This window comes from Mirounga leonina, unplaced genomic scaffold (genome assembly GCF_011800145.1).
Source record: "Mirounga leonina isolate KUSES-001 unplaced genomic scaffold, KU_Mleo_1.0 Mir_115, whole genome shotgun sequence".
Taxonomy (NCBI): domain Eukaryota; kingdom Metazoa; phylum Chordata; class Mammalia; order Carnivora; family Phocidae; genus Mirounga; species Mirounga leonina.
Window position 1 is genome coordinate 50,563,705 of NW_023270268.1, and position 13,912 is coordinate 50,577,616.

The following is a 13,912-nucleotide window of genomic DNA, read 5'->3' on the forward strand; positions in this document are numbered from 1 at the left end:
AGGTGTGTTAAAAAAAATGGAAAACCTATTTTAACTATAAAATAATGAAATCATATATGGCCTTTTAAAAGAATTTCTGAATTCAGGGGCATCTGGGTGGTTCAGTCAGTTAGCATCTGATCTTGATTTCAGCTCAGGTCATGCAGGATTGTGGGATCACCCCACATCCGGTCCTATGTGGAATCTGCTTGAGTTTCTCTCTCCCTCGCTTTGTCCCTCCCTGTTTATGCACGCTCTCTAAAATCTTTAAAAAGACTTCTAAATTCACTTCCAAATTACTGGGAAAATAAGTGAATAACTTAAAAAGTATTCATTTGAATATAAGGACTTGTGGCTTTTTCAACAAAATTTCCTTTTCTTTGTGGTCAGACTTTATCAGCCCCAGCCAAGTCTGGGGGAGCCTCATTTTATTACTGAATCCTCTTAGCCTAGATAAAAACCATCACTAAATAGCTAAAGAAAAACTTTAAAGGTCAATAGTTGGGTCTGATTTTTACTGTCCTTTTAAAAGTTTTGATTTGTTCAAGAGAGTAGCTCACTTAAAGATAACCTTATAGTATCATTTCTTAAGTTAATTTTCAGTACTATTTATGTGGCAAATGGATTTCGATTTGAAGACTGGTTTAGTGCTACAGTATAATATTTAATACTGCATTGTTGCACAACTCCCGTTTTTCCATATGTAAGGCAAAGACTTACAATAGCTCCCAATGCAGATACTAACTGCATTTAGTAATCTCAAACCATAGCTAATGGAAGAATAGGTTTGTCAGAAAATCAGTACAGGCACTTTACTATTAAAGTTTTACTTTTTAATAATTTATTTAAATAAGATATTTGAAGCAGTTTAGAAAAAACAAGATTTGTATTTTATTTCCTTGTAAAAATCTTTACACATGCAGACAAACCAGTGTTAAGAAAGTATTCACCATCATTTAAACAAATAACCACTTAAATAGAACAGTGTCTGCAATTTTATCTGTATAAAAATAAGATACATTTTTACAGAATTCACGCTCCAGTTCTTATAGCAATAAACAATACACAACTATAATAAGTACAATTGAACCTGACCATGGTTTTCAATTAGATACTGCTAGGGCATTTTAATGTGCAAAAAAACCCCCAAAAACAAAAACCAAAAAGAAAAAAAAACAAACAAGAAAACAAAACAAAAAAACATAGTTCTTTCCAAAAGAAAATGTCCTCAGTGTTTCTAGAGACCTAGAGGGTTTTAAGAAATCAAATCCTAATCAGTTTGCTTTTAATGTTTTTGATTATGAGTCCATACATCACACTGTAGATAGGCAAAACCAGGAATTGATGCAGGCTCAAAGGAAGAAAGTCAGCGCCTGTGCCTGCTATGTCCTGAGCGACTGCCACCATGGTGCTTGCCTTTATGGGACCTCTCAAAGGAGCGAGACCTTTCACGCCTGTCCCTATGATGTCCCCTTTCATGCCTGTGTTTCTTGGCAGCATCTGAGTGATCCCGAGACTTGCTCTGAGATCGAGAACGAGATTTTTTCCTTTTATGACCATGTCTATTTGAACTTTTTAAGTCATCTCTGGTATGCTTGGCCTTAAGATGAGGAGAACCATGATTATGATGTCTTCTTGGGCTTTCACTGTGACTGCGTGACCTGCTTCTTGATCTTGAGCTGTATGTTCCAGATCGGCTCCGCCTATTATTATAACTTAGATAATAAAAATTTGAGGTTTAGATTCAGTTTCTGCTGGGAACAGTTTATTTTGATGGTGCTTATAACAAGTTCAAAACAAAACTATTGACCTATAGCAGTACAGGCCAGATGGAAAACTTTCATTAAATCTCCCTACCCCTCACTAACTCCCATCCAACCTATATTAGACAAATCTTAAATGTACTGTATGTCTCTCTATGCTAAAGAGAAGAGTACTTAGTAATTTTTACAGTGTCCTGGATAGCTATGCTTATTATTGAGTATCTCACACATGCTCAAAAGAGCCAGAGATATAAGCAGTTAGTGATCTAATTACAAAGCTACTAGGAAAGACTCTTTGGCTATGATCAACTTGAGTTTTGGTTGTTAATTAGCAGTTAATAAAATATTAATATTTTCTGAGATTTTCACACATTTTAAGCAGGATATTATAGCTTTCCATAGCACTTTGTGGCCAGCCCGTACACTTCTTCAAAAAATGGGCAAAGACAGAATAGAATGCTCGTAAGCTACACCACACCAAAATAAAAAAGCCACATATAAGCAGGACCTATTTCCAAATTCATTTCTCATAATTTACCTCATGTTAAAAAACTAAATCTAACCCAACTGTGAAAACATCTACGTTCAATTTTTTTAAAAAGCAGGAACCTTACTCCAAATAAGACTGCTTTCTCTTAGAGAATATTTACTTACTGTCTTCTTGGAGTATGTGATCTAGAACGTGATCGCGTTCTTGACCTTGATCGACTAGCACTTCTGCTATTTCTACTTCTCTTGCTGTCTTTTCTTACACTTAAAAAAAAAAAAACAAACCAAAAAACCCATTATTTTAGATACATGTTTAGTATGTTAGAAATTTAACACATAAAAGATTCCTTAGACCAGTTTTCTAACTCAAGTATACTCACCCATTGTAAGGGCTTTTGGAAGCCTGTTGTCTGTCCTCAGGTTCTTTCTTGACAGTCTTCACATTAACGGAGATTGGTGACTTCTCTTCAGCTTTCACTTCTCTTGGTGATGCTTAAAAAAAAAAAGACATGTTACCTATTGGGACTTAACAGAGGGCCAAAAAGTTGTTTCTAAATGTAAATCAAAATACCATGCTTTCAAGTATTAGTCTTAGTCCTGAGTTGACTATCATGGGAGAAAACAGTAACAGCTTCTCTTATCATTGTTTATATGCCACTATTAAATACTAAAGCTTTTTAAAAAAAAAACAAATTTATTTTATTTATTGGGGGGTGGGGCGTGCAGAGGGAGAGAAAATCTCAGACTCTGCACTGAGTACAGAGCCTGACACGGGGCTGGACCTCATAACCCTGAGATCACGACCTAAACCGCAATCAGGAGTCGGATGCTCAACTGACTGAGCCACCCAGGAGCCCCTCAGTGCTAAAGCTTTCTAATAACCACACACCTGCAGTGCCCAAATCATTTCAATTCTGAATATATCTTACATGGTTTAGAGGCTGGAGAAAATCCACCAAGGGTTGAAAGGGCTGGAGTTCCATCGGGATTCAACCCCTTTGCTTTTAATTTGGCTTCTTGTAAGGCTACTTTTCTTTTCTCTACTTCTTTTTCCAACAATTCATAGTTTGGCTGATGGAAGAAAATGAAGTTAGTATTTTTCCCTTATATTAGTTTAGACTCTTAAGTACTTAAAAAGTAAAATACAAACATGAGTAAACAACTACCTTTTTTCTGGTATAAAGCCTAAGCGTTTCTATGCAGATTTCCTGGATCTCCTCTTCTGTAGTACCAAAAAGAAGAAACCAATGGGGACGAGTTGGTAATGGAATCTAAACCATAAAAACAGAATGGTTTAGACCAAATTTCAGTTTTTATCAGGACTGCTAATTCTTGTGATTTATCCTACAGAACAAAACAGGATATATATACCTACCTGAAGAGCTCTAGCCGCAAGGTAGATACAAGCACATGCTATAGTCTCTGGTTGAAATCGAACAAATACATTGGTTCGAAGACTGTCATTCATATAATTCCTGAAAAATATTTCAACCATAAGCTTTGTACATAAACGAAGTCCTTCTGAAGCTTACATAAAATTGGAGACTCAATCTACTTTATTCTTTTTTCTTCTCATATTTATATTCATATCCTCATATTCTAGCATACAACAATTCTTAACTCAAAAATCAGTAAGATAAGAATTTAACACTAGAACCATTCTTCAGTTTTCCTATATATGACCAAAGTCCTTTAAAATAATTCCGTATTATTATTCCAAATAGAACTTTAGAAGTAAGTTTTTATGTTTTTCTAATTTTGACATAACTAGCTTCAGAAATGATAAACCACTCTAACAATACTTCAAGCCATTAATTATTGACCAACTCTCCTTTATCCACAATGAAAAGCAGTGTCAACCAAGTTCTTTCAAAAACTCAAAATACTGTGACAGGGGTAAAAAAGGCATTTTCGGTAAGCACTCACCAAGTTATATTAAGAAATCTCAGCTACTTCAGAAAATTTAGGTAAGGAAGAGCAGTAAATATACAAAACAGCCTTGTTTACATACCTTTTTTGTGACTAAGTATAAACAAAAGCAATAAACTACTTCAGTTAATAAACTACTGGACTTTTTTTTTTATTAGTGAACCCTCCCCACAATATCCCTAAAGTATTAAAGAAATTTCACAAATTGTTTAAAAGGTTAAAAGACTTTCTTAAAAATCCTTACCCATGAAATAACTGCGTAAATGTTTTATAGAGCATATTATTAAAAATGTCATGCATTTTATAAAAGCAATTAGACTTTTCTAATATTACTAATATTTACTGAGTCCTAAAGAAGCATGGCAGTCATTAAGTCCAGAACATAAAAATTACGTAAGTCCTGCACATCAACAGTCTTGAAGAAGTAGTTGTAGCTGGACCAAATTCCTTGTTTTACCTTAAAATAAGCCAGCCCTCCAAATCAAACATCTTCATGTCAAAAGTAAAGTGCTTATGTTAATATTAACATCTCTTTTAAAAATGTACTTCTATTATTATTGCTTCAATAGTCCAGCAGCTGTAATTCATCCAGTATGGGAATGGTGCCCAGTTTAAGCTGCAAGTTGTAGTTTCCTTTGGTAGAATCCATGGTATACATACTAAAAATAGAAATCTAAGTCAAACTCCTAACAAAAAAAATCATTTAATTCATAATGGCTGGACAACAAATCTATCAAAAATGAACTATTCATTTTGATAGTTACAGGTATACATTATATACACAGGCATGTTGAATAGTTACTTCTAGAAGCAAATATACAAATCCTTTTGACACCCCGACAGAACTAGAAGATGCTGCCAGATGGATATGGACCACTTCAGTGAATCTCGGATCAGAGCTTGCACTGGATTGGCTGGAGAGCAGGGCAGCCAATCAGGCCATCCTGAGGTCATGGGCTGAAGTGCAGAGGGCAGAGTTCTATGACTTACCATCATGGACTACCCTTTAATTAAAGAGTAGAAAAAAGAACAAAGTTAAATTGAGTTCTCCATTGAAAGCAATTAGTCAAGCCAAGAAAACAGGAAGCAGAAATAAGCATTATTTACCTTTTGGTTAAAAAACAAAAAAAAACAAAAAGCACCAAAACAAACTCCGCTCATTATTTTGGAAAGAGAAACTGAAACTTACTTTATTTCTGCTTCTGTTTTCCTGGCTAGGAAAGAAATGTAAAAATGTAACTTACCAGGCAGTCTGAACCAGGGTTTGATTACGTTCACATTCTAAGACTTGTAAATACATAACAATGATCTGAAGGACAAGGGAAAAAAACTCAATTTAGCATATCAGTGGGCCTTTCAGAGTTCAATGAATATAAGTAATTGAAATGTTAGGTGCACGTTTTAACTCTTTTACGAAACTGCATAGATAATACAGACCAACCTAAAATGTACATTATAGGCAATGTGGGTTGTTATTATGCTACTAGATTCTATAAAAACTTTAAATATGATCCAAAATTGCACAGGAAAAAAAATGAGAATTAAATCAATTAAAAACATACCTAATTTCTAATGAACACTTTACTATGTGACAGGCACTGTGGTAGATTATTTCACTTAATTTCCGAAGTACAATTCTCCATGTCCCAAACCCGTACAGACTATGTTTAAAGTTACACAAAGAGTATGATATTATGTAATACGGTGGGCATTAGAATAAGTAAACACTACTCTTTCTGCAGTGAAGCTTATCATGTTTAAGTGTGATAAATAAATACTACACATGTAAATAGCTTCACAGTTCAAATCAGAGCTTTCTGAACCTGTATAATCAATCATTCCCATTTTACAATCTTGAAGATGTGGAATCTGAGAAAGAGATATCTGTCAGTTACAGAGCTAATGGCATAGACAAGTTTCTATCGCAGATAGTCCTGTCCCCAGAGCACTCAGATGGTAACCACTGTGCTATTATGATGATCGTATGTAAGCCAAGAGATACTGGAGAAATCTATAAACGTACAATAATGGTAACAGAGAGCAAGCAGCCACCATGCTTTGAACATTTTACTGTGCGACAGGTAGCATGCCAGGTACTTCTGCGGATGTGTATTATTTACTCCTAGGAATAAGGTACTTCACTGTTTTCTAGGTGGGGAAACTGGGTTAACCACAGAGGAAAAAAAGAACTTCTCTATGCCCACACAATGAAGAGTGAAGATTTGAACCCAAGTCTTTTTGACTCCTATTTTAGTGATAAGTTTATAAAGAATGCTTTTAAAAACCAAGGTTAACTCTCAAAAATAACCGTAATATAAATTCATGTAAGATACAATTTTAAGAAAAACCCTAATACTTACGAATATAATTTCTGCACTCTACAACTCACCTTATGGGGATGCTTGACATGAACACAAAATCCCAACTCCTTTAGCACCCTCCTCTCTGCCTTGATAACTTGATTTTTGGTGTTAATGTAGTTCTGATCAAGGATCAGGGGGCTTGGAGTCCTATAGTTTGTAAGAAATAAAATCAAAACTGTTTTGCACATCCAAAAAATTTTATTTGTGGCATCTCCATTTTCCCTTCCAACCAACTATTGGCAACAGAAACCAGCTTTTTAAACTCCTGCAAACAAGTTAAAGCATTAATCTTGTGCTGTCCAAGTTATGCTAATTAAACATATACTTAACTAAACTAAGTTTCTATAGAAACTAACTCGACCCCCTGTAGTGAAAAATTCACTCTAATGCTTCTATCTAGCCTTTGTTGATCTTTTTCATGATTATCTTTTAGGTGTGTATGTATATATATATATAAACTTATGTGATCGTTGCTTTATCATCACAAACCCCATTAGTCTCCACAGACTCTTTCCAATGACAAAACTAATTTGCTCTTGAAAATATTTACTATGAAGTCTTATAGATGATAGTGATTTTACTCGTTTTCTAAAATATCAAGGGGCGCCTGGGTGGCTCAGTCGTTAAGCGTCTGCCTTCGGCTCAGGTCATGATCCCAGGGTCCTGGGATCGAGCCCCACATCGGGCTCCCTGCTCAGCGGGAAGCCTGCTTCTCCCTCTCCCACTCCCCCTGCTTGTGTTCCCTCTCTCGCTGTGTCTGTCAAGTAAATAAATAAAATCTTAAAAAAAAAATAAAAATAAATAAAATAAAATAAAATATCAACTCTCGGCTAGTTTATGGCCAAAGTAAAAATTAGAGAGGAAAAAATGGTAGGTAGCTAATCCAGATTCTCCTAAGTGGATAATCTGCTTAAACAAATTGTTCTAAGAATCCACCACTGTCAAAAAAAATCTGAAAACTAAAGATTCAGCTCAATTACAAAAAGAAATGTTTTAAAAATCAGATTCAAAACTAAACGTGACCAATAAAAACTAAGCTTGAATTTGGTCTGAGTTGTCATTATTAGGCAGAATAACTTTCTTTAGAATGCAACGTAAAAGAGAAGGAAGACCGTAATGAGGGAACCAGAACAACACTCAAGGTCTGTGCCAGACTAAATTCTGATAGCTTCTAAAAAGCTGTAACGCAGAAAGCTATCAATGGTTCAATGCTTTGGAAAAAAAGACTATCTGATTTAAATCTTAAATTCAAAATGTTTTTTTCAGTCAAGACTTTTGGACTTTCATTTCCCAATGTCATTTGATATGTTTTTAGATCCAACCACCAAGAAGTACATTTTCATTAAGACATGATTATATGGTGTATACATATGGGGAGAACATTTAAATATTTTTCCCCATACTGAATTCATTTTCAGCCAAAATATTCAAGAGTTTTTGCTCTGGACAGAACACAGCATCTATTTTTAAAAGATAGTCATTCTGAGTATTACCCCAACTCACAACTCATTTTACCATGCACACCAAATCCAGAAAAATGTAAGCTCGTATTTAAATACATCCATTTGAATATTAGAAAACAATCTGAAATTAACTACAATTAATTAGCCCTGCAGTGACATATTATCTAAAAATCTTTCATTTATTTTCCTTCCTAACACCCATCTAAAATATAGCAACTGGAATTCTTATTAGACTATATTTCAAATTATTTCATACAATGATTTTTATCAATTACATTAAATAAATTTGGCAAATTTGGCAAGATGGAAACTAGCTTACTTAAATTAACAATACTGAAAATTAGCTTTCCTCAGTTCAATTCCTATTACCGCTATGAAAAGTGTGAAGAATGAGGCCACCAACTGGACAGGGGACTGATTTCTAACATAAAAATATAACAATAAATCTATCTGATCAGAACAACAGACTACAAGTTAAATGCTCTCTGGGAAAAAATTAATTTAACTTCAGAGCAATCAATGTTCACAAGAAATATAACCCCAAAATCTTAAGGTTTATAATTTTTCAGGGTTTCTCACCGTAACAGGAAATTTGCAAGAAGTCAAATCCACATCTCAGACTCTCAAACTAGTTATTTGATGGCCTTCCTTCAACATGTATTAAGAGACAGAATCTATCTCCAGTGTCGTATTTGCCTGCCATTAACTCTTTTCCCCCTGTAATTCAGACCGTAGACTGTACCATTACAGTCCTAAAATTTTACAAAATCAATTTTCTCATTTTTCCCTTTTTGTGTTGAGCAAACTCATCTACACCTTTTATTTACTAAGCCTTTCAGAGTTGCCTTCAAATTCTGTTAACATTCATTTCTTCTGCAATTAACCAACTAAACACTTGTTTGAATAATGGCTACCATCTGATTCCCAAATCAGGCTTACTCATTCATTAATTCTGCTTAAATGAACTATTATTCACTTATTCTGCCACAATATTCACTTTCCCTTCTTTGTGTATCAAAGTCCCAGTAACACCAAAACCCAATTAAATAAACCACAAACTCATTATTTACTATAATGCGACTGTATACTCAACTTCTTGCTTAGGCCTTCTATTACCTAATTTTGAAAGTTAACTTTGTAGGTATGTAATTTACTATCTTCATTTTGTTAAGAATTGGTTTTAAATGAAGGAAGGCTCAATGAGCATGTAATTTACAACTGCCATATGAAGATTTTGTATCAGAAAAAGAAATGTGTCCCAGTAAGTCAGCAGTATGAAAAGGTTAAAGAAAACCCTCTAAGCAAGTGGTTTCCTTACTTATGTTAACAAAGTATCAATTAGTATTGCCTATGGGAGCAAGCATGTAACACTGAATTGAGGCTTGCTAGAATTTCTTCATCTCCAATTCCGTAAACTTTCCAGTAAGTTTTAGGAGATGACTCTTAAATCTCTTAAAAAGAGAACTTTCATCTACTCAGAGAAAAAGTAATTTTCAACAACCAATCAAACCTAACTCTACCTCTCCCGCTTTTGAGTTTGTCAGATTTTTCAAATTAAATTTAAATGAAAAGAACAATTTTTAAATTTTAGTTCTAATAGGAAATCTTGGACTTTGATCACTGGAAGTTTATCTGGTCTCTCAGAATAACTGTTCCTTCAGCATTAATTGATTTAGTTGAAATACAACTTAACAGAAAAAAAAAAGAAAAAGAAAAAATTAGGAATAGGAGATCCAAACATGGTCACTCTCACTCATGTGGTACAAAGACCTAGAAAATTTGGAACTAGCTCTTCAACAGACTATACTAAAAAATGAGACTGAGTAGTTTACAGAGAGCAGACTGTTGTTCAATATAGAAAAATGTGTAAGGCCTACTCCAAAGGAATGTTCCTTCTTTAGCAGTGTTTAAACAAACTTAAGGCCACCACCTTTAGAGCCACTGAAATAAACTGAGAAAGGTTGGACTAAATGACAAGATCACTTAATACCCTTCCAACTTCATCTATGATCTATACACATGTTGAAAATACCACACCATATTCATCAATGAGTGATTGCACCAGTCTGAAGATCTGTCTTCCTTTAGAGAAGGCTTCAAAGATGCAAGCAGGCTCCTTACAATTACAGAAAATGCTTAATTTTCTGGAAATATGCTGCATCTCAAAAGCAAATTAAAATTGGAAACTGCTAAAAAGGCAATTTTCTCTTTCAATTCAGCCATTTATTCCAAGCTTAATTATGAAACTACAAAAAATTTGGGGAGGGAAGGGGGGCAATCAAATAATCCAGGATAGGACTTGGGCACTGGTACTTTCTAAAAGCTCCTCTGGTGATTCAAAAGTGTAATCAGGACTGAAAAATGACCAAAAAGCTACAAAAATGATACGTCCTCTGTAATTACCAAGATCACACTACAATTTAAAGCTATGAATAAACCAAATTAAAACAGCATCATTAAGATAAACCGATATGCTATTAACTAAAGTATAATACTGATAGTACTTTCTAGTGATATTACTCTACATAAAAATATATCAAGCTATAGTTCTAATAACTTGGACAGCAAAGACAAAAGCTTGTAACAAGAAACAGGAGTTTTTCTAAATGGTTCACCAGTGGCCAACCTGTTAGTCCCCGATTCCAGTGACCTATTCTCAGAGCACTGGCTTCTCCTTGGGGATTTTCGATACTTCACTCACTGTTGCCATGACGACAGCTTCATCTCTATGTACCACTCCACATCACCCAGGCTTTGGTAAATGTAGCTGGTCGCTGTATAGTCGGTTGCAAGGGAAAAAAGAGTTGAAGTTAATAACATATACAAGTTATGTGTCTGAGTAAACTTGTAATATGCATAGAAACACTTTTACATCCTGCTTTAAAAAAAAGGCTTCCATGCAATTAACAACTCCTTTTAAATTTCATGCTATAATCAACTTGTAAGATTGAGACAAAGTCAAATTCTCTGTAATAATGACCAAAACACACTATTACATCAGACACAGCAGTCAGTCAGGTGAGATGTTTTAAATTCCAAGGTTTTTATGGTTAAGAAGACCTACTCTGACATCAAGGAAGAATACTCTAAGTCTCATAGAAAAACTTCAAAGTAGATAATCATTGTTAAGTGATAATACAATAGTTGGCTCAATGATTCAAAGAACACGGACAGAAAACTCCTTTAGGCAAACACAGAATCCTTTGACTAAGGACAAAAAGCCTTTTTATTACTGTCATTTTGTTTTAAACACCCTGAAGAATCAGCTAGGTATCTAAAAACAAATTTTATTCAGACCATACTAAATACCAATTTGAAATCTTCCCAATTTCCAGGGATTCCTCACCAAGAAGCTAAAAGATACTTTAAAATGAAATAAAAAATTAGTCTATCCCTGAACATGGTTAGGATGAAGGAGAGAAGATGGTGGAAAAAGAATGTAAGAAAACTGAAAAATGCTGTGAAAACTATCTGGGTAGCAATGTTTCAGACTTTCTAACTAAAGATTACTGTTTGTCTCTGAATAGGTCCATTACTGCCAACTTATAGATTCAGCCAATAACGACCACTCACATAGGATACTAATTTGGCACTGACACCCAACCCCAACAACTTAAAATCCTTTTATAACTAACTCCCATAGTGTATCTAACATCACAATTTCTTAACACAAAAACTAACCTATGCCAAGTATATCCTTCTGTAGCATGTACTGGAAGTCACCTCTAGATGCAGGAAGCCTTGCAACTAAACTTTTTGCACTGCCTCACATGAACACATAGGTCCACATAAAGTGTTGTCATGTAGCCACAAAATCTGTAAAATGACACTACTTGGTCTCTATTTTCTTACTTCTTACAAGATCAAATAAAATAGGCCTTATCTGAATGTAACCCAATCAGTTAGTTATTTCTCTGCCCCACTCACTGATACTGTATCTGACCAAAACAAAATACCTGTTTAATCCCTTTGACTTCAAACTTCAAACTTTATCATCCTGCAGTCCTTTCAGATCCGGTATTATGCGATATATCGTAGTTCAATGTTGAGAAGTATTCAAACAAAAGCCAACCTCAATTGATAAAGAATTAACTGGGACTTCGAGTAGAAAAACATAATCTACACAGAACTTTGCCACAATATTAACTTGAACTGCAGTGTTCACACTTCCAGCCTTCAGTCTTCCAAGAGAGGGGAGGGGGGAATAACTTACAGAATACACTCACACTTGAGCCAAACGTATTCCCTTTCTTGTTTAATCTTAAGCCACAGGACTGGCTTCACAGCACTGTTAGGATTGTCCATAAATGCAACTGCCTCTACAAACTTTAGATAGCTGGTTAATTGTGGTTTGTTTCAAATTAATTTAAGTATTAGTGAGCTCCTATGTGAATTTTAACACCTAAATTAAAGCCGGTTTTCCTTTGCATCAGTTTTGAGAGGAAAGAATGTTTTGATGATTGGTGCACAATGCAGCAGCAGCAAGAAATACTGTGTTCAATAATGCCAATCTTACCTTTTTCCTCTTAACTGGCGCAGATGGTGAAATACATTAATCACATCTCTTATTCTTCTAGGTGCTTCTTCAATTTTTGATGCAAGATTAATACAAGCCATGGCAACGATCTGAAAGAACCCACAATCCAATGAAAGACTGTTAGATTATAGCATTATCAAGTAAAATTAGGAAAAAGTGACTCCCCCCCCCCCCCCCGCCAAGTTATAACTAATTCTGATGAAAAACTTTTAGGATACAACTGGGACAACTTTTGGTGAAATAAAAGTACGATGGACCTTTCTAGGCCATAGGCTTAGCAGATACGCTAATACTACGTTTTCTTTTTTAAGTAATATTAATTTTGAATACAGAGTCAAGCTCAAGTCTCCCCGGAGTTTTGAATTTGGTTAAAATGTTAATTTTTGCTAAGGGAGCACCTGGGCTCAAGATACGCTTTATAGCTTTCAAACACATTCCAAAAGTCTTTGCTTCTCGGTTGGTGAGAACTAGGTACAAAGGCCTAAACTAACCACTCCCTTTCCAGAAAAGCTGGCTGGAGACACTACCCCCTCCTTTCCGTTTCCGGATGAAGAAATCCCTCACACCCGCCCCCGCGATGCTTACCTCGAAACTGTGTTTGACGAAAGACTTGGAGTAGAAAAAACGATGAAACAACACCTGCCCCGTTGCCATCGCCACCTGCAGACAAGAGACAAGAACGGAGGCGCAGGGGTCAGGCGGGCCCGCACCAGGCGCCGCCGCCATTTTGTGCCGCCGCTCGCTCCCCCTCCCCCTCCCGCCGCGAACTGCTCGCGGCCCGGTCCTCCCTTCGCCTCCGCGTCCTCCCGCCCTCGACACACCCGGGATCCGGCTGGGACCCGTGGCTGGAGAGCCCGAGAAGGCATCTCCACCCTGACGAGACACGGTGATACCGGGATGCAGCGGAAGGGACAGCGGGGAGGAGAGGCGCGCTCTGCCGGCCCGCGGCCGGCGCACTGACCTGCGGCAACCGGAGGAGAATGCCGGCGGCTTGGATGAGCTCGCAGCCCAGGATGCGCAAATCGGTCTCGCTGGGCAGGTCGAGCCCGTCCTGCATGGACGGGGTAGGGGAAAGCCGCTCCTCCGGAATCAGCGAGTGATCGATGGTGAGCGAAACTTCCGAGTAGAGGCGGTCGCCGATCAGGATCCCTCCCGTCGTGGTCGTCGTCGTGGTCGTCGTCCCGGAGCTGGAGCCGCCCGCGCTCGGGGCGGCCGACGAGGCGGCGGCGGCAGCGGTCGCGGTCGGGTGAGGCCCGGACGCCATAGTCTCAGCGAGCTGCACGCACGCCCAACGCAGCCGGAACCCGGAGCGAGACTAACCAGCGTCCTCGGCGCGACGGATATTCCCGTGACCGCCGGGTTCTGGGCCGCTTCACGCAGCGTGCGCTT

The 13,912-nt window shown here is 36.9% G+C and overlaps 1 protein-coding gene across 3 annotated transcripts; it reads right to left on the reverse strand.

The window, feature by feature from the left end:
- Positions 1-846: 846 nt before the first annotated feature.
- Positions 847-13,910, reverse strand: CCNL1 (cyclin L1). Of its 3 annotated transcripts, XM_034997708.1 has the most exons (11): positions 13,485-13,910; positions 13,109-13,183; positions 12,503-12,612; positions 6,550-6,670; positions 5,405-5,469; positions 3,607-3,706; positions 3,398-3,502; positions 3,161-3,302; positions 2,612-2,723; positions 2,397-2,495; positions 847-1,694 (listed from the first exon to the last, which is right to left on the reverse strand). In XM_034997708.1, the coding sequence occupies exons 1-11, from the start codon at positions 13,785-13,787 to the stop codon at positions 1,346-1,348; spliced, it is 1,581 nt and encodes a 526-aa protein (XP_034853599.1). In that variant the 5' UTR covers positions 13,788-13,910; the 3' UTR covers positions 847-1,345. The 3 variants fall into 3 exon arrangements, with proteins under 3 accessions (XP_034853599.1, XP_034853608.1, XP_034853619.1); XM_034997717.1 differs by lacking the exon at positions 2,397-2,495; XM_034997728.1 differs by lacking the exons at positions 847-1,694; positions 2,397-2,495; positions 2,612-2,723; ... (1 more) ...; positions 3,398-3,502; positions 3,607-3,706 and adding an exon at positions 4,441-5,164.
- Between the last annotated feature and the right edge of the window lie 2 nt (positions 13,911-13,912).

Coding starts and splice junctions, on each gene's coding strand:
- CCNL1 (XM_034997708.1), bottom strand. CDS start 13,787: ATGGCGTCCGGGCCTCACCCGACCGCGACCGCTGCCGCCGCCGCCTCG. Junction 3,503..3,606: donor TTGCGGCTAGAGCTCTTCAG/GTAGGTATATAT, acceptor TTTATGGTTTAG/ATTCCATTACCAACTCGTCC. Junction 2,496..2,611: donor TCCAAAAGCCCTTACAATGG/GTGAGTATACTT, acceptor TTTTTTTTTAAG/TGTAAGAAAAGACAGCAAGA.